At 40.4% G+C, this 21118-nt stretch overlaps 1 protein-coding gene across 1 annotated transcript; it reads right to left on the bottom strand.

Moving 5' to 3' along the window:
• Positions 1 to 2623: 2623 nt before the first annotated feature.
• LOC105935805 (iporin) lies at positions 2624 to 20839 on the bottom strand. The gene is made up of 10 exons (XM_021323502.2): positions 20593 to 20839; positions 12107 to 13378; positions 9151 to 9367; positions 8145 to 9032; positions 6079 to 6155; positions 5755 to 5929; positions 5555 to 5660; positions 5414 to 5460; positions 2878 to 3544; positions 2624 to 2738 (listed from the first exon to the last, which is right to left on the bottom strand). The coding sequence occupies exons 2-10, from the start codon at positions 13349 to 13351 to the stop codon at positions 2633 to 2635; spliced, it is 3528 nt and encodes a 1175-aa protein (XP_021179177.2). The 5' UTR covers positions 13352 to 13378; positions 20593 to 20839; the 3' UTR covers positions 2624 to 2632.
• Positions 20840 to 21118: the final 279 nt, after the last annotated feature.

Consider the following 21118-nt stretch of genomic DNA (forward strand, 5'->3'; position numbering starts at 1 on the left):
ATATATATATATATATATATATATATATATATATATATATATATATATATATATATATTAGGGCTGGGCAACGATTAAAATATTTAATCGCGATTAATCGCGATTAATCGCATTGTATTTACAAACTCCAAGAATGAATTCAAAAGTAGTGTAAAGAGCACTTTTATTTTAATGTTCTGCTGCCATATGAACAAAAGTGTTGTAACATTTGTAGCACTTATCAGTAACACATATTTAGTGTAAAGCTCAACTTAAACATGTAAAACAAAAAATAGCAATAATAATAAATTAAAGCTTATTGCCACTGACAGGGAATTCTCTTTATGGGGAAAAAATCTACCAAAAACAGGCAATTTCTGAGGTAACAGCAGGGAGCAGCATTACCATTTTATGTTCAATACCAAAGTTTAACTTGGCAGTGGTTCCAACTAACTTGTTTCTGTCATATTCCATGCTGGAAGAACTTTAAACTGAAATGCTTGCTAACTCGATATGCTTGCGTTTATTTGACGTTGACACGCGGTTTTTTGTTGTTGCTTTCTCGCGCGCATATAGTGAATGGCAGGGGGAAAACAGGCAAAAATACATGGATACTTTGAAACGAGAAGCGACTTCACCGACGGCGTCGATGCAGACCCTCCCCGCTCCGCTCCGCACAAAACTTGTTCCGGCCGCCAACTCACCGCCTCGCCTCGCCTAAGCTCGCTCGCGGTACCTGCGGGAAACACCGCCTTCCGCATGTCAGCTGTGTTTTTTTCCGGCCAGCACCTTTCTTCCTCTTTGAATCTGAGGCTGGGCTGACAGCGAGGTTATTGGCGCATTATCGCCAGCTACTGTTCTGATTCAAACCCCTACACCGCAGCAACAGACCTTCACAAAATAAAAGCATGTGACCAACATGCGTTAACGCGCGTTAAAGAAAATATCGCCGTTAATAGTCTAATGAGTTAACGCGAAATTAACGCGTTAACTTGCCCAGCCCTAATATATATATGTATATATATATATATATATATATATATATATATATATATATATATATATATATATATATATAATTATTATTATTATTATTTTATTTTCCCCGCCTCTCGCCCAGTGAACGCTGGAGATAGGCACCAGCAACCCCCGCGACCCCATGAGGGAGAAGCGGTTTGGAAAATGGATGGATGGATGGATTATTTTATTTTATTTTATTTTTTATAAAATCACCAATACAAAGATTATGGGCACCCCTGCTGTTAATAATTTGTACAGTGTCATTTCTAGTCTTCTCCTGTAACGTTTTATAAGGTTGGAGCATACAGAGAGGGGGATTTTTTTATCAGTCCACTTTCTAAATCTCTAAATTGTCCTCAGTTCACTCCACAGGTTTTGCATTTGCTTCAAGCTTAGGGACGGCCAGGGCAATGGAAGAAGGTTGATTTTGTGTGTGGTGAAGCATTTCTGTGTTATATTTTCCCCTTTTTTATCATCAGTCCGCTGAAAGTTTCTGTAAGAGGCAATACGATTATTTAAAACATCCTGCTACTTTAAAGACCCCACAGTGCAATGTAGTCTAACAAAGTTAATTTGGCATTTGAAAGAGAAATAGGTGCAAAGTGTTATAGTCCTCTACCATCTATTAAGAGTGCACATGTTTTGCTTTTACACATATTTATCCTTTTGTTTTATGCCAGATTCACTGTGAGTGTTTGTTTCCAAAAAAAAAAAAAAAAAAACCCAACCTAAGTCTGATCAAATGCTAGATTCCAGATAAAATCTCTGCAGCAGTAAGGAAACTCTACACTTATACATTTGCTTTGGTAGGGGAGGAAAAAAGGCTTTTTTTCCTGGGAAAAAGTCTCAATGAACTGGTAATGGTTGCTATGCTGACTTTGCGATAAGTTTTACCATCTTTTCAACAGAAACTTGGTTCCTCAAGCAGCTCGTTTTGTCAAGTTGTTTTGAACTTTTTAAATTGTTCCTTTGACCACAGATATGAACAAGTAGGTATTTCCCCGTAGCCATTCCCCAACTTATAAAGCTCAACAGTTCTCACGTGACACATCATGTTATAACCCAGGAAAAGTGGAAAATGATTACTAAGTTAAAGTTCCTAGACACTTAAAAATCATAAAGTACATACTAAATTAGTTTATTTAATTTTCTGTATTTGCCCAACTGGTATAAATGTAGTTAAATTAAAGATTAGATTTCTTTTTTTGTGAGTAAGATGAATTTAATTCAAGACTTTTTTTTTTCCTAGGGGTCCCAAACATTGCTGTATTGGCTGTTTGTTTCTTAGTTTTATTTTTCATATGTCAAACAACCTTTGATCGCCTACTTTCTAAATCACATTATTTCAAGTTCACAGTTATGTTTCACCAGGATATTTATATTTATACTGTGCATATAAGCATGTAAATGTTCTATCATAGCATCTGATTGCTTTTGAAGACTGCTGGTAAAAATAAAGCTTAATTACAACTGACCAGTGGTTGCTACCCTCGTATTTTGTGCTTCTATGTTGCAGTTTTTTTTTTTTTTTTTTTTGTTACAGTTAAGAGGTGTGTTTTGTGCTCTGTGAAAGTTGTCCTGCACTTAACACACTTTGTTAAGTGCAGGACAACTTTGTTATTGGGTTCAGTTTTCAGCTCCCAGAGTCAATCTGAGCTCCCCCCAGCTTCATGGATCTAATGGATTGGACCAAAAGTCCGATCTGCGACCTGTCCAAGTGCAGCCACTGAGATGGTCGCCTGTACAGATGGAGGAAAAAAGGATAGAAAGAATTTAGTCACAACGGTAGAAATTACAAAGGCTACTGACAAAAAGAGACAACAGTTTAAATGTAAAATCTAGTCTTATTCCTCTGAGGAGATCATTATTTCTCATTACCTTCGTTTTGGTGCTTCAGTATGAAGCTGGGGAGTTTTCTCCGCTCTGGTAGAAACAGCAGCTGCTCCGAACAGCTTGGCCCACCGCAGGCCGCTTTGAGAGGGACTCTCTCCCTGGATGAACGTTGTTGCGTTTTGGCCCCCTCGATCTTTTCCTGCTTCTCTCTCCTCCTTCCCGCCATACGCGTGTGTTTGAAACAAAGTGCTTCTATGATCTAGGCTGAAGTTCACCGCTTTTGCTACACTGTGCACAAAATCCATCTTGTTTGGCAGTGATGAGTCTGGAACCGAAGCCAAAAGCGGACCCCCGTCGGTTTGCACGGTCCCGTAATCCTGCTTGCGGCAACTTGAACTCTGAGACCCGAGAATCTCCCGCTCTCCCCGGTGGGTTTGACTGATTCGCCTGCTGTCCTCCACCTCTCTGTGGGCTCGTAGCTCAGGCCAGCTGGTCACCAGCAGGGCCGAGCTTGGCTGAAGCGGGAGGGTGTCGTGCTCCCCCGTACACAGCTGTCTGCGACATAAGAGCCGCGGCTCCAGGAGCAGGTTTAGGTCAAAGGGCAGCACTGAGAGCGGCTGGAGGAGGAGGAGCAGCTCCTGGAAGAGGGGCTGAGAGCGAGTCAGTGACGTGAACAGGAACCCCCAGGTGTGGTAGTGAGTGGTAACGACATCTGTAAGGAAAGACGAAGTAAATATCACAACATAAGGGAAAATAATTAAAATACAAATCAGGTCTAAAGTTTAGTGTAAGGATAATAGTTGATTAGTTGCTTACTCCTAAAATGGCGTTTTAGCACCACGATTAAAAGGTCTGTCAACCAGAGCCCAAACTTTCGTAGTAAAAAGATTTTATCTGCAGTTGAAGACATTTTTGTAAAATCCAAGCTAGTTTTGTGTTAAAGTGCCTTACAAATGTATCCCTTGCTTATTATATTTTTATATCTGTTATGTTACAATCCCAATCTATGATATATTTAAAAATGTAATCCTTAAAATGTGTAGGGTATTTGTATTCAATCCCATTTACTCGATGAAATCTGAATGAAATCCGACCGATTACCTTCAGGAAAAAAAAAAAAAACGTATTTCACCTGTCCGCAAAGTAATCTCTGCATGGAACCGGCTGCTTTGTGAAGGTCTTCCAGGTTTGTTAGTGAACATTAATGGAGATGCGAGACAGGTCGCTGATAAAATTGTGAATGGGAAACATCTTATGTAACACCGGTAAATCAATCACCCATAAATAGAAGAGCTACCAAGACATGGCTGTCCATCTAAACAAACGGACCGGGCAAAGCGGAGCATCAATCAAAGAAGTGGCCACAAACTCATTGGATCTCTGGAGGAGCTGGAGAGATTCTAGGCTTAGTTGCATGGGTGACACTCCACGCCATCCTCAACACACCGTCGCTACTTTGAGACTTGGTGATGGCAGCATCATGGTGTGGGGGTGTTTTTTTTTTTTTTTAAGGAGGGACAAGGAAGCTGGTCCGCATTGAAAAATATGGATGGAGTCATAATAAATATGGGCAATCATGGAAGAAAACCCATTAGAGGTTGCAAAAGACCTGAGACTCGGCTGACGTTTACCTTCCTGTGAATGAGCTTAAACTATTTTCCAAAGATGAAAAAATTACATTTCAAAGATGTGCAAAGTTGATAAAGACAAAACACACGCTGCTGTATTTTGTTACAGGACGGATGCATGATACAGTTTTGGATTCTAATTTGAGGAGGAAAAAAAAAATCCTCTTTTAGGAGGGCCTTTCAGATAAAGTTTCAAGAAAAAGAATAGAAACTCATTAAACATTAGGAAAAAGTTCAACGTTAATTTCCATGCCCTTGATGGGGAAATAAAAGTTTGATCCACAAGCAAAAAATTACTGTAAAATTGGTGAAGAAACCGTGTACTGGCATGTAAAGCCTAAGGATCTTTTTTTATATTTGATCACTAGAAAGGCCTGGTCACACCTCTCACCCCCAAATATCTGTAGGATGGAGGTCGACCCACTGGCTAAATTACTCTATGACCTTCATTTCTTTCTTTGGCCATTTAGTTGTTGGTGCGTGTTCTTTGTTGAGCTGTAAACACCATCTTTGGTGATCTTGGTGAGGGAAGAAGCTTCTCAACCATGATTCTATGGTACATCCCCCTGTTCTTTGGCCTCTCAGTGTGGTAAAGTAACCCAGTACCAAAGGTCACAAAAGCGGTCACGAGTTTGCGGCTCATGGTCTTGAAGCTAGTTCCAGTCCTGTGCAGATTGACCAGACTGTCTCTGGCATAGTCTGACGCCAATTGCTGTGTAGTCTGGTTCATGGTAGTATAAAAGTCAAAATAAAATAAAAAAAACTGATTCTGTACACTGGTTTGTGTAGAAGGATTTAAAAAAAAAAAAACCTGTTGATTGAGACCAGTTTAAGAGGTAACAAGCTCTCACTGGAAGGTAGAAGTTCCTCTAATTGGATGGATAAAGTCAATAAAGTATGGTCAGTTTAACAGCTTCACCGTTTTTTTACGGCTGCTGCTGCTGCATGCTCACCTTTTTGACTCCGCAGGTGACTGAGCCAGAACTCCAAAGCCCTCAAGCTACAAGAGAAGAAATAGCCATTAAAAGTATTAGTTATAGGTCAATTCTTCATATAGTTCACTTAAAAAGATCATAAGTAGCTTAAGTGCTTACTTGAGAAGGCCCATCAGGAAGGCTCTCAGTCTCATACAGTGGCTAGTGAGCTGGGAGCACCGCTTTATTTTGGAAACGAGGCTGTAAAGGACCTTGGTGGACGGACCTACAGCAGAGATGATCACACCTGTGAATCTGTCCCACAAAGGCTTTGAAAAAATTCTGCAAACTGACCCGCCGTCAAACAAAACCGCAAATACCTATTCTGGTGGAGATCTCCACCACACGCCAGGAGTGATTGCGGCGCTGCCCGACTATGAAATCCAGCTTATGGTCCCTCAGCCCGTCCTCTAAAATGTTCTGGATTGCAGGGCACAAATGTTCTAGGACGAGGCCCGCTATGGTGGGACTGTAAGAGCTGTTACCCAGACGCATCTGTGCAACCAGAAAAAAAAAAGGGACACAGGCTGCGTTGTAATGCATGTCCTGCTGACACAAGTTATTCGACTCTTGTGCTAAATTATTGGCGTCATGCTTTCCGTTGGGACGTCTTGTTCTTGGTGCTTTGTTCCGCTGACTCATACCTTTTCTTCGGGGTCTCTGCTACTTCCAAAATGAGCCGTGATCAAATCCACAGCACTGCTCACAGCTCTCAGCAGACCTGGACAGAATTGACAATACAAAAGTAGACTTCTTTACAATTAACTTTTTTTTTTTTTTCCTGGGGAACATTTTTACTAAAATTCTTAAAACATTTTCTTGGTTTCTAAAAAGAAAATACTAGTCGCTGGGATAGACCTTAAAAGATTTTCACACAAAATCTTTAAATATTTTCACATTGTTGAGTAAAATACATATGAGAAATTTCTGCATCCTATCCTTAATTCAAGCAAATGCAACTTAATTCAAGAGCAAAAACCCAGGCTTTGTTTGTTAGTTTACTTTATCAATCTATAAACTTGTTTTCATTGCAAAATTCCATAATTTTCCAGATTAAAATTCCCAGAATTGCGTGTCTTCAGAGGCCAGTCTTTAAATCTGGTATCTGCAAAACCTCTGTAAGGGGAAAAAAAGGATACATAGATAGATAGATGGACGAACAGATGAATGATCTGACTGTAAGATAGCCTGGCCAAAGTGGCTAAAAAAGGCAGTAGGTAGATGGTGTCCATTGTAGCAGGTTCTGGTCTCAAAACATCAAAAATTTCTCTTTTTAAATACCCTGATGTTCAGGCAGACAAAATGGCCTTCAATATTCCTCCATAAACAGGTACCCCTAAAAACAGTTTCCGCTTGAACTCACTAATGTTGCTTTCATTGCGCTTTAACAACATCTTTTTGATTATGGCTATAACAATATAAAAGGAAATCCATACAGGATGATATTACACAATGCCTAAATTTCACTCATCAAATTTAAATACTTGTCCTTTTCCCCCCTCTTCACCTGATCCTTTCCTGTGACATCCGCTCTAACATGAAGCTATAATTATAGGAAGTGAGGTAATGCCTCCTCCTGAAACACAGGTAAGTAATGTAAGTTCACCAAAAGAAAATGCACAAGTTAAATGATCAAACAATAAACACAAACTGGAACTGTGAATTGATTTAAACAAATATGTTATAGTAAATAATCTGTAAAAAAAAAAAAAAATCCAAAACATAAACAAACCCGGGATAGTATACGTTTGCAGACTGCAGAATAAATAAAATATGGCTAAATCAATCAAACAAGAAAGTTACCTAAACTATATAAAGTGAGGCAAATGGTGTTCTAACCCACTTTGTCACACTGACAAACAAATAGACGTGACATTCACACAGAACGACAGGAAGTAAAGTCTGGAAATGTTAATATTCATCTTTGCTCTGTTGCTTTCCCATAAATATCCAGAGCTGGGAAGTACTAATCCACTTCCTGATTTGTCCAGACTACAGACCTAACCTGACACACTGTCTCCAGGGTTACTGTTTTGGATCGCTTTAAATGTGAACTGTATCTGAACACAGAATAATCCGTTTTTCCATTTCAGAAGCATCCCTTATTGCTGTGCCTTGCGCTGCCTCTCCTCCTTCATCTCTTGCAGAACAGCCCATGCAAATGTCACGGTAAATTCTTTATGCGCGTTGAAGCCGCCTGCAGCGCCCGCACCACTCCAACCCTTCGCTGCGGCGGTAGATGCCGCTGCCTCTCAATACATGTAAAAGAATCCAACTGATGTCATTAACTTTGCATCAAGTAGCCCTCGCGCTGGCATTAGGGCAAAGATGATGATGTGTGACATCAATATTTAGCACTGCTGCATCAGTCGCTGTCTCATCTCGGAGACTGCAGTCTCTCACACACACACACAGAAACACAGACTGGAGAGCAGAGAGCTCAGCCAATCCTGTGCAGGGATAGTTAAAAATAGGTCATGTTTGAGAGGAAGCCCCTTCAGGGTATTGAAGGCACTGCTGCAGCACACTGAGGTTTTTGTTGCTTCTTTTAACAGCTCATTACTGGCAAGATGACGCCAACTTTGAGCACGTTTGGTTGCACCAATAATCGTTCATTTTTACATCTCCCAAATTTCAAATTTAGCCGCGGCCTGTACCCATGATCATGACTAGTGTTTGTTTTGGCATCTGTCTTTAAGGTGAGCCTCACCTTTCCTCTGAAGATGACTGATGGACATCGATTCGTACGACGTATCCAGCGAGAGGCAGAACTCGGCGGGCGGCCTGTCGCTCAGGATCAGAGACCGGCTGTGCTGACCCTGTGTCGGCTTTGGGCTGAGCGTTGCAGCTTCTTCGGTTCGCTTGGGATGCAGGCCTGAGGAGAGGAAGGAGCTCACGGAGGAGATGCAAGCTGCAGCAGCGAAGGCCGAATCCTGCTGGAGCTGCGGCTGTGGTCGCGAGGCTTCGGGAGGTGACAGAGAGACGCTTAGATTTGGGTCAGGGCATTCAGGTGTTATTGGTAACATATGGGAGGGTTCTGAGTGGAGATCTGTGTTTTTCTCGTTAGTAATTTTGGGTTCAGGAGTGACTTGGTTTCCCTCTGGTCGAAGGGTGATCAGGTCCTGGTAGACGGGAACGCTAAAAAGATTGGGTTGATTGTTTGGCGTGCCAGAGTTTAGGCTTGGTTTTTCTAAATGTTGAACAATGGCCTTTAGGGTAGACTCATGTGATGTTCGCTGGGACTGTTGACTCCACATGTTTCTGCGGCTGAAGCATTTCGGGCTGGGGGTGCAGGTGGAGCAGGTATCAGAGCTGGAAGCTGCCTCCAGAAACACCGGGCAGAGACTCTCCATTGGTGATGGCTGCAGGTCGGATACACACTGACTTGTTTTCTCCCTGAACTTGCGGCCGTTCTGGGAGCTAGCAGGCTTGTTGCTCTTTTGGTTTAGGTACTGCTCAAGCAGGCCTCCTAGGTGTTGTTGTTGGGCCTGGAACTGTGGCTTTTCTGTGGGGAGCAGAACGAATGGCTGGATGGGCAAAGAGGTTGGCCTTTGTGGCTTACTGTAACGCACCACTTCCTTGTCAAAGGACCAAACACCTGACAAAAATTAGACATTATTATCAGCAAATAAAACAATATTTAAAATCTTTTGTTAGATTTCTCACTTGACATGCATTGTATGTGTTCTGTAATTAATCAAACGTTCTCTCCTTACCCGTTTCCGCTGCATCTGCATCATTGTACTCTGTGTCCTGAATCACAGATGGCTGGGTGGATTCCACTCCTGTTTCTTGGCATTTACTACTATGTGGGCTACTATGGCTGCGGCACAGTGAACAAGGAGTGTGGGAGAAGCTCCGGGTGCCGTGCAAATGTTGCTCCCTGCAGGGGGCTATGTCAGTGGAGGTGGTGGCAACCTGGTGATCGCTTGCCTTAAAAAGGAGACAGACTAAATGAAACAGATTTGCATGCCGACTGCAGTTGTAAAGTCATGCTTCACCTTTAAATAATCCAACAAGTCGTGGGTTAATGCCAACAAGTTTATCTTTTGTTTTGTTGTTGGTAGTGTGCATTGGAAACCAGCTCTCTCTATTGCCAAAAGACAGAGCTGGTTTCCAAATCATTATTTAACAAACCAATTATCAATAGTACTCCCAGCTTAAGGAGGCACATATTTGTTCAAGGTATAAAAAATGAGACCTGTTTATGCCTCACAGTCACAAATACACCACACATTAAAGGGCAAATATCATGAGAACACACAGACAGGAGAAAATGAAAATCAGGGTTTGTGTATTTTTAAAAGCAGCAGTTATTTAAAAATATGACTTTTGCATGCAGGACTCATCTGAATGTGCCCAATCTCTCATCTAATAAGCGTTATACTGACTTATCTCCATAGACAAATATAATGGGAATGAGACAAACATTAGGTGGTTACCTCTTCTAACCAGCTGCGCCTGCAAAATCATCATTATATTTAGATCATTTTAAACCGTTTGAGTATCTCTCACATAAACTGTTCATGACCTAAAACCCAGCATTGGGTATATCAATGTGGTAACCAGCGTTTATATATATATATATTTTAAAAAATGTTTATGTCTGTGGAACTTTAAATATTGTTGATGGTCATTTTTCTTCACATTCCTCATTCACATTCATTTCTATTTGCCCAGAAAACCCATTGTATAAACCCATATGGCACAAACCTTGCACACTGGGCATCATTGAAAAAGGCAATTTATCAACTGCCTGTGGTTGTTCAGCTCATACTTGGTAGACTGGAACAACTTTATTATTTAGCAGTTATACGTTTGAGTGAAGAAAGATTAGATATTGGGTTCCTCAAGGCCCAACTTTTGGACCACTTTTAATCAATGTCCATATGCTTCCCCAGTTCAGAATATGGAGCATGTCCTCTAGTCTGCTCTTCTGTCTGTGGGACTGCAAAGCTTGTGTGCCATTGTTGTATAATCTATACCCCCCACCCACCAGGGTTCTCTAAGGTCATCCACGTGCTGCCCAGAGTTCTGTGTCTGTCTGGTTGTGCACGCTGGCTTGGAAAATAACAACTTCATACAGCAGGGGGCGCTTAACACAGAGATGAAAATAAAATCTGGTGGGCCAGATCATAAGTATCAATAGTGAGTGAATAATGTGCTGTTTTTCCTGCATGGATCATTTGTCTTTAAGAGACAACAAGGATGGAAAAACTGCAATGGTATTATGATGAGGGATCACTAAATTCTTTCTTTTTTGTTCTTTTGTTTTTCTCTTTTTCTCAATAGGGAGTGTTAAACTAGTGCATTATAATCCCAGAGAGACTGTAATGAAAACTGCAAGTGTAGAGCAGTTGTTTGCATGAGCTAACAATGAATGAATAGGAATGAATATATGAGTATGAATAGGAGCTTGGGTTTTACCCATAAGGTACAAGCAGCTCATGAACAGAGAGGTATGTGAAGCTCCATAGTATGCTGATGACACCCAACTTTATATTTCTCTCTCTCTCTCTACATAATAACATTTCTTTACAGTCACAAAGTGTGTGTTTTCATAAAATCAGTCTGTGGATGGGTTTGGACTAGGTCCTGCTTAAGGCAGAACTTTCTCATTTTGGTTCCAGGATTGCCAGGTTAGAGAGGATTGGCTTCACTAGATTCAATTATGCAAAACCAACCGAGATGTAGTTATTGACTCAGACCTAAATTTCAACAATCTCATTGTCTACAACGCATTGAATTGTCTTGAATCTAAATAATTTCAGGGTGGCTTGTTAGGTATAATGTGAGCTGGACCCCTCAGGCCATCAGGGACATATTCAGCCTGGGGTCCTGGGACCAGAACTAAATCAGTGGAAACAGCATTTATTTTCTATGCCTTTGACTCACTAAAACCTGAAATGTGCAAAAACCTATTTATCTTTTACATGATGTCGAATTTTTTTTCCATCAAACTTGTAATGTGTTGATTGTCTTTAATGTAGATTTTCTTTACCTATGATCCTTTTATTTCTTGTAGATCACTTTGAACGGGGTTTTCTATCAATGATGCTTTAAAAATGAAGTTGCCTCACTTTTGTGTTTTACCAAGGTGTTCTCACCAAGAATATTCTGGTTTTCATCAGTCTCACAGCACACAGCAACCGGCCATATCTTCTAAGTAATTATGATTTCTCTTAAAAAACATGTGTTGCCGAAGGCATTCACTGTCAAAGCCAATATTTAATGTACAAATTATTTTACTAGTCACAGTTGAAGTTCATCATAAGCGAATCGCCCTGTGATCTCAACTTCCAAGTTAATGAAAGCAAAGGTGAAGGTGTGGAATTATTATCAGGGTTGTTTTCATATGTTTCACTTCCAGAAAATCCAAAGATTATCAACATATTCAGCTCTGAGTACCATCATACCTGAGTCTGCACCTTTTTGTAATTAACACTTGACTATGTTTTTGAAAATGGTTGTTTGTGTAATAAATGTTCTTAGTTTGCTCTTTTTGACATAATGCCTGTACATAATGTTTTTTATGAATGTCTGTCAACTATTTACCAAATCTGTTACCAATAAAGTATGATTCATCTAAGAAGCAACATATCTGCTTTACTCCTTGGCGTTTAGCATTAACATCTGAATAAGCATTAACATTTGCTCTTTGTCCACACCAACCTCCAAGTTTACTTTGAGTGGTCCTTCCTTTTTGGAGTCAAGAGGAGGCAGGGTGATGCTACTTCTGTCAGGCCCTTCGAGACAGCTGGTGAGACTAGACCAAGCCGGGCTTGGTGACTGGGACGAGAGGTCACAGCTCACAAGCTTGTAGTACTTCTGGTTTGTCCCCATGGCCAGCGTGTCCTGGCTTTGGATACATGCGGCCAGGTCTGTAACCTCCAGTGAAGTGAGACAAGGAGCCACTGGCTCCGACGAGTAAAGGTTGCAGTTTGAATCTAGGCTGAATGGAGTGGGGTCAGCTTCTTCTTTCTTGGCCTGTTGAGGAACGGGTTGAAGGTTGAGGAACACGGACCCCGCCCGTGACGGACAGGGGTCAGCAACAGGACTGCTGAGATCCTGAGGTGTGGCAGGATTGTTGCTTTTGTTGTAGATGGCGCAGAAGTTGACCAGGACGCCATCGGAGCTGTTACAGGAGGAGTCGCTGTTGTCTTCTGTGTGGATGTTGGTCAGCAGCTCTGGGGAACATTTGTGCTCTCTGTAGATCATCTCCTGTAGTCTGTCTGAGTCCTGATCCAAACAAGACAGAGTGACGGCAGATCTACTGACAGGGCAGGCCGGGCTTCTTGGCTGCAGTGAGCCCATCTGGTTCAACAGCCAGTCTTGGTCCCTTCCCATTCCCAGCATTAGCCCTTCATTGATCCATTCGCTATCAAGCTCATCATGGAGCAATGCATCATTACCACCATTATGCAGCGACCAGTTAGAGTTTCCATGCAACACAAAAGAGGAATCCTCGCGATACCTGTGGAGATTATCTCCCTCGCTGTCCTCGTCCTCCTCTTCCTCATCTAGTTCTGGTTTGGGAAGGAATGAGTTTTGTGAGCGCAGGGTGGTTCCCGCTCCACAGCTTTCCTCCTTGGTGTTGGAGCTTGTTTCTTCCGGTGACGAGTTGGAGTCATCCCTCCCGCTGCTGTCGCTGGTCCCCTCTTCCTCCACCCGATCCTCACGAAGGCTACTGTAGCTGCTGGAAAATGGTCTTCGTCCACCCGTGAAGCATTGTTCTCTGGCGAGCGTGTCCTGCTCTGGGAGGGACACTGCCCGGGTCAGACCCGACGAGCACAGCCGGCTGGACCTCTTGGCTGAAGCGCATAGGGACTTGACAGGAAGCTGCCATGTGGGGAGTTGCACCATGGGAAAGTGGCACGCTATCAAGGTGTGACCCGGGACACTGGATGCTCCAATCATGCTGTCCCCATGTTCTCAAAACGCATCCTGAAAGAGTTAAACGTATAAGCATTTTAATTGGAAAAAATGACGAGAAATCTTTAGATAATTATGGATAAAGTGTAAAAAACAGTAATAAAAACAGTGCAGAAAAGTACATGAGAAGCTAAATCAAGCTGAATAATGATTGGTTTTACGTTCATGACAGGGTTATTTTCAAACATACAGATTTATAATAATAATAATAATGATAATCTTTATTGTCATTGAAACATACAATCCAGTGAAATTTGCAATCTACATTTAACCCATCCCTAAGGGAGCCGTGGGTTGCCACTGTGCAGCACCTGAGAATGAAGAGGGTCTTGCTCAGGGACCCAGTGTGGCAGTCTGTGGGAGTCAAACCGGGAACCCTACAGCCTTTCCAGGACGCCAGTGTCCTGCTCTATAACCATTAGGCCACCACTCCCAAGGAAGTTTACATGTGCTCATCATGGCCATTAATGTTATTAATGACAGGTTTCTAATGATATTTTAACTGTTTGTGCTTCAACAATAAAAAATAAAAGAATTGGGGGTAGAGGTTTCAGTTCACTGTAGATTTATTTTCATAATCCACACAAAATTAAAATTATATACCCTGGCTCAAATATATGCTTACAAACAAAAGTGTGAGAAATAACCCTTTTCAGAGACAAAGGGTTAGTAGCTAACAATAGGCTGCTGGCATAATCCTGGCTGCATATTTTTATATGCACATTTTTTACAGGTTTGAGGTTTCAGTGATTCCTGGAGCTTGTTTTTAGACAGTTTTATATATAGCGTTTTACAGCTATGTCCACGTTTCAAGCGTCTTGCTGTTACTATGAGATAAAAGTTTACAAATTTGGAGGTATTCCTCCTTCTTCATTGCTCCATCTGCTTTGTACAATGCACCGGTACAACAGGCCCCTCAGCATGATGCTGCCAACACCATGCATGACAGCTGGAACTGATTTCATAGAAATTAAATCTTCACCTACACCTCTTTAGACCAATTAATGTTGCTAAACAGCTCTAGTTTCTTGTCTGACCATAAAGCCTTTCTTGAAAATATTTTTTTGTTCCTCCTGGTAAGCAACTGCAAATCATTTCCCCTCTTTGTCAGCACCCTCCTAGGCCAGTTTATAGTTAAACTCATTTCACTGTGCATTGTGACACTAGTTTCAAGTTTATGATGAGTGTGACCTTTGATGGTTCCTCAGTTTTTCCTAAAAACCCAGTCCATGTTAATTTGTATGTATACATACACACACACACACATATATATATATATATGTATGTATATGTGTGTGTGTGTATGTATATATATATATATATATACACACATATATATATATATTAGCAAGATCCTATATATATATATATATATATATATATATATATATATATATATATATATATATATATATATATATATATATATATATATATATATATATATATATATATATATATATATATATATATATATATATATATATATATATAGGATCTTGCTAATATATATATACACACACATATATATATATTAGCAAGATCCTATATATATATATATATATATATATATATATATATATATATATATATATATATATATATATAAATGTATATGCATAAAATTTATATATATATATATATATATATATAAATGTATATGCATAAAATTTATGTATATGTATATGGGTTTCCTACATAGATATATATGTAGGGGTGTGGACTGTGATGAAAACGCACAATAAATTAAAACATATAGTGCTTCCAATTCTTGTGTTTAAGAGTGATTGGGGATGTTAGTTGGATAATCATTTTCCATTTGAAAAAACTAAATGAGTAATTAGAAAGCCCCAAACTAACAACAGTCTTGCCTTTCATGAGCGTATGGCAAACTGTTTATCTTTCAGTTGATTTTGCAGGTTGTTTGCGTCTCCATGAGAAACAAAAAAACCCTTCGACTCAGCTTTTGAGATTTCCATTTGTGCTTCAGGGCCTCGTTACAGATTGAACAGGACGTATGCCTTGTATAGTTGTTTTTGTGGAGGATTTTCTTTTCCCTCTCACTGACACTAGATCTAAAACCAAACCTTTACCTTTGGGATCTAATTAGGTGCCAGCGCAATTTGCAAATAAGTAAATAAATAAAATAAAACTGCAAGCAATCTGAGAAAACCTAGAGAGAGAGAGGTGAACACAAAGCACAACTACAGGGTACTGCTGTCACAGCCTGCACCACCGGTCCTCAAAGTCCCTCTGTGATGTGTGCCCCTGGGTCTCAGCTGAATATTGCGCTCCATAATTCAGTCGACCACTAACACCCCCCCCCCCCCCCCCCCCCTTTCTCTTTCTCTCTGCTCGGGCCAACCACAATCACACAGTGTTAGTCAGCTGCTCTGTAACTAGGGCAGCTGCACTGCAGAGATGCTCCACTGAATGCTGCACTTTCACATCTGCCTGGTTGTTTACCATACTTTATGTTTCAGGGCAGAACGCAACTGATATGGTTGTGTTCTTCACCAGGTTCCTCACCAGGTACACAAAACATGGACCCAAATTAGCAAAAGCATCTTGCTGCTTCCTTGGGGATTAAGTCAGAAAGTGAGGCTGCTGGTCAAATGCACTCGGCTGTCTGGTCATCAGCAGATGTAACCGAGATTTGCTGATGTAGAGCATGCAGGGGTTTGTTTACACACAGCCAGAAAAGATAGCAATGACGTTCAAAAAGCAATTGTTAGCACCTAGTCTGTCCATGGATGTAAGTAAATCTTCAAACAATTTTGTCCCACTCTCTACAGTAAGAATTATTCCCCTGTCCCTAAAGGACTGCACAACTCGGCAAATTCACCATAAGGTTGGAGTTTGCAACGCTCAGGCCCTTCATAGAAAGAGAAAAGATTAAACAAGTATTGCTAATTCGGAAGGATTTGTATGAGGAAGCCCTATTTACTTTTGCAAAGATGAATCTAATGTGGATAGTGATATTTAACCGTGAGATGTAAACCCCAAGGTCCAAATGAGTGGCCATATTGTATAGCACCGTGTTTGGAGAAAACGAGCAACAGCATAAACGTTTCATGTCAAGCATAGCGTTGGAGTGGTAGAGATCTAGGTTTCAGCTGCAGCAACAGGAGTGGGACATCTGGCATTGATTGAATCAAGCAGAGCTTTTCTGTACACCAAAATAGTCTTAGTCAAATGTGTGGCAGTCTGTCAGACAGCTAACACTTGACCCAACGTGGGCGATGCAAATAGTGAAGCAACAGTGTGTAAAGACACTCCAAACATTTATTGTAAAATTAACAAAGCAACCTAATCTAAAAGAGAAAAATCGGAATTCAATCGAGCTTTATATGCAAAGTCCTACAGTTGAAAGAGATTATCTATTTAGGCCATTTCTATACATTTACACTTTAGAAACTAAAAATTAAGTTAGAGGGATAAAAACGTCATATTACTCTTGAGAGAATTCAAAACCTATCTAAGAAGAGAGTTGCAATGCTTCCTCGCTGTCTTTGTGTGCTTTAGTTTCCGATAGTAAGTTCTCATGTCGAACGTCACTAGCAACAAAACACATGTTTTCATATATACACACTATATTGCCAAAGGTATTTGCTCACCCATCCAAATTATTGCAATCATTGGTGTTCCAATCAGTCCCATGGCCACAGGTGTATAAAATTGAGCACCTAGGCATGCAGACATAGTGAAACAATGAGTCGCTCTCAGGAGCTCAGTGAACTCCAGCGTTGATCTGTGATAGGACGCTACCTGTGCAGCAAATCCAGTTGTGAAGTTTCCTCAATCCTAAATATTTCACAGTCAACTGTCAGCTGTATCATATCAACATGGAAGTATTTGGGAAAAACAGCAACTCAGTCACAAAGTGGTAGGCCACGTAAAGTGCGGTCAGCAGATGCTGAAGTGCTGGAAATCTGATGGATGAGTCTGGGTTTGACGGTTGCCAGGAGAACGCTACTTGTCTGACTGCATGGTGCCAGGTGTAAAGTGGCAAGAAGCAATTCCATAAAGACATGGATGGCAGAGTCTGGTGTGGATGAACTTGCCTGGTTCATCCACACACTTTGGGATGAAATAGAGCAGAGACTGAGAGCCAGACCTTTTCGTCCAACATCAGTATGTGACCTCACAAATGCGCTTCTGGAAGAATGGTGAAAAGTTCCCATAAACACACTCCTAAATCTTCTGGACAGCCTTCCCAGAAGAGTTGAAGGTGTTTTAGCTGCAAAGGGTGGACCACAGTCATATTGAACCCCTACGGATTAGGAATGGGATGTCACTAAAGCTCATATGTGAGTCACGGCAGGTGAGTGAATACTTTTGGTAATATAGTGCATATACTGTATAGGCCACAGTTAAAACAAACGCAAGACAGCCAGGAGAGAGATACATGGAGCCAAATTTAAGATAAATCTCTAAACGTATAACAGACACGTTTCTGGTTCTGCTTATCTGGCATTAGGGTTTGTGGAATAAAGTGAACATTCACCAAATGTGTTGCGGTTGAAAAAGATTTTTGGTAAAACAAGAGGGGAATCCTAAATGTTTGACTACTTTACAGACCACAATGGCAATAGAAAAACAGAAGATTCCCAAGTGAATGCAGTAAAATGTTTGCAGCAGCTTCTGCCTCCACATTCAGAGAATCTGCAATGGTTTAAATACATTTGTTTTCTGAAGAATAACAAATTTATCCCAACCCCGCTCATTTTCAGTGGAGCTTGAATACATTAGGCAGAAGTAGGCCAGCCACTGTGAAGGACTCCGCACAATTTCAGCATCCAAGTAGATTAGTCCTGCCTTCGTTGGGCCGGAGCACGCAGAGATGGTCGTGATTAAGTGAACTCTGAATGCCTGTCGCTTCGTGCCAGCCATCTAACATGATGGACTGGAGTCCTAGTTACATGAAAGCAGGAGACGAAGCCCGCCGTGATCGTGATGCCGCGTCTCATCTCTGATTTCAGACTGTAATGAGACAATGCCGTCCCAACTCAAGATGGTCTGCGTTCACTGCGTCTCTAAGTAAAGGCATAAGGGGGAATTTGAGAACAAAGATGTATCTCGGGAGATGTTTATGTTACATATTGCCTTGTAAGGGCAAGGCACTGTACTTCTGGAGTGCCTTGTAAATATATTATTTTTTCCTTGCATATATTGCAATATTTTAACCACAAACAAAAAATTTTGTCTAAACTATTATATTGGTGCTCTGGCATGATTACTATTAGTCTTTTGCCACATATAAGGTCCTGCTTATAGTCCAGAAATCCAACCGTGGTTTCATTTGACCAGAGCAACTGTAGATCTCTACAGCGCCTCCAGAGTTACAATGGGCCTCTTGGCTTATATCTGGATTAATGCTCTCCTTGCTCAACCTGTTTAGGTGAATGGCCATGATAGGTTCACACTTTTGCCATAATCTCACTATGTTCAGATGATGAATAGTGGTCTGTGAGCTGTTTAGAGCTTCACCTATTGATTTATAACCTAAACCTGCTTTGATCTCTCCAAAACTTTCCCCTTGACCTGCCAGCTGTGCTCCTTGGTCTCCATTATGCATTTATGTATACATTATACATGTTATATGTTTATATTAATGTTCTCTAAAAGCATTTGAGGCCTTAAAAAAGATGGATTTATACTGAGATTATGTTTCACAGGTATTTATTATTATTTTTATTATTATTATTATTATTATTATTATTATTATTATCAATAATAATAATAATGTGACTTCTGAGGTTAATGGATTTCTATCAGAGTGGGAAACAACGAGAATGAGATATTTACTTCACACTTTTTTATTTTAATCTGTAAAAAGGTTTGAAAAACGTGTATTATTTTCTTTCCACTTCACAATTATGCACTAACTTTAGTTTGGTCTGCCGCATACCAGGCCATAGGTGTCTGACTGTGAAGTGACCAAATGAGCATGTTCAAGGCCAGGTTTAGACCAATGTTTAAAAGAGGCTTTCATAGGTATATGATTAAAAGAAAGCCAGCACGTTTTAGATTTTTTTTTCTGTCCCAGAATCTATTTGAAAAAATATATAATAATGTTAATAATAAATTATTAAAGAAAACCTCTAAATTAAGAAGTGGTGACTGAATAACTTAGCACAATCAATGAGTTTAAGTCCTTCAGCTACAATGCCTCTCAGAGATCTGTGTGATTGTGATGACGAAGGAATTTATGTCATGCAACAATTCTTGGTTTTACTGATTTTTTTTTTTTTTTTGGGGGGGGGGTATGATGCACAGCTTAATCATAGTCCTGCAATAACATTTTAGCCAATCTTGAAAATGTATTATTTTCTATTTAGTCATTCTGCTTTGCAAGGCTAAAGCATGCTATGAGGCATGCTCTAATATAGCCAACAACCATAGCTTTATTCAATATTTTTCATTAAGAAGAAATCAGGTTGTAACATTTCTTTATTTTGTTTAGTTTTTTTCAGTTTATCTTAGCATTGAATCCTCTGACCTCAAAGAGAACATTCTGGACGATGAGCAGCTCTCTTCTGTTTTTCCTGCTGGATATATCCTTTTCTCAAATACGAAAACCTTGGGCACCAAATACACATGTTTTTAAGTGTTGTTGAAACTGCTTATGTGATTTCTTATAAGAAATGTCTTAAAGTGAAGCAAAATCCTTCAGACCTGCTTATTGACAAAGCTTGTCCTTAGAAACGGTAACTTCCCCTTGATGGTGATCTCCTAATCACAAGAATTTGATAAATACCTTCCCGATGGATTATTAGAGCTGCAGCACATAATTCCTTTCAGTGCATCCAGGATGGGCTTCCTCCTATATTCTGAAATGTGGCTTGACAACCAAGAGCAGATTATACCTTGAATATGTGATGAGCTGTTGATCATCAAATATATATTTATATTTAGGGACCGCATGCATATATATTTCTTTTTTTATACAGTCTTGGTTTTAAAATCTCAAAACCTAAAATAAGATGCACTTACTTTTCGCCAGGATTTTTTTAAGTGGGACAACACGGTAGAGAAGAGTGTCTGTGCACCCTTGCCTTGCCAAAAAAAAAAAAAAAAAAAAAAAAGCATCCATGACAGCAGCAGCACCATTTCCGAAGCAGCACAAATGCACATCTCAGCAGCTTTAAAACAACCTGGATTTGGACAGGGGGAAAAAAAGCAGACTGCAGCACTTATGCACTGATGCATTTAATAAAACCTACTTGGAAACAGCCGTCTCTCAGAGTTGATGTGCCTCCTCCTCTTGCAGATTCTTAATGAAGTCCGAAATCATGAAAACAGTTGAAAAGCCCTTCCCTCCTACAGGTTTACAAAAATGTAGTTTTTCACGAAACCCAGAAATAAATAAACAAATAAAAAATAGAAGAAACTACAATTGCAATCTATGTGAACTGTTGTGGAGACGCGAAACCGGTCCGGCATGTAGATCCGGACACACACACATGATCATCGGCCCCCACGCAGCCACATCAGCACCACTCAGGGTGCCGAAGATGTTACGTCACGACGGCTGCAGCCAATGAGAAGAAAGAAGAAAGCCTCCTAGTAAAAGTATCCAGGACACAAGGTAGGATAAATGGCAGCATTTTCTTTATATAACAATAGAATAGCCCTGTTATTGTTATTTAAAAAAAAACACAACACCAGTTAGTGCACAGCAGAATGAAATTCTGTTCCGTCCACTCTCTGCTGCTTAATAATAGCATTATGAAAAGCAGAACATTTTTA

The sequence above is a fragment of the Fundulus heteroclitus genome, unplaced genomic scaffold (genome assembly GCF_011125445.2).
Source record: "Fundulus heteroclitus isolate FHET01 unplaced genomic scaffold, MU-UCD_Fhet_4.1 scaffold_70, whole genome shotgun sequence".
In the NCBI taxonomy this organism is placed as follows: Eukaryota; Metazoa; Chordata; class Actinopteri; order Cyprinodontiformes; family Fundulidae; genus Fundulus; species Fundulus heteroclitus.

What these genes read in the sequence shown, in the direction of transcription:
- LOC105935805 (XM_021323502.2), bottom strand. Translation starts at nt 13,351, where the DNA reads ATGATTGGAGCATCCAGTGTCCCGGGTCACACCTTGATAGCGTGCCAC. An exon ending in CACTCAAAGTAAACTTGGAG is followed by an intron (nt 9,368 to 12,106) that starts GTTGGTGTGGAC and finishes CTCCTTTTTAAG; the next exon opens with GCAAGCGATCACCAGGTTGC. An exon ending in GGAGATCTCCACCAGAATAG is followed by an intron (nt 5,661 to 5,754) that starts GTATTTGCGGTT and finishes TCTCTGCTGTAG; the next exon opens with GTCCGTCCACCAAGGTCCTT.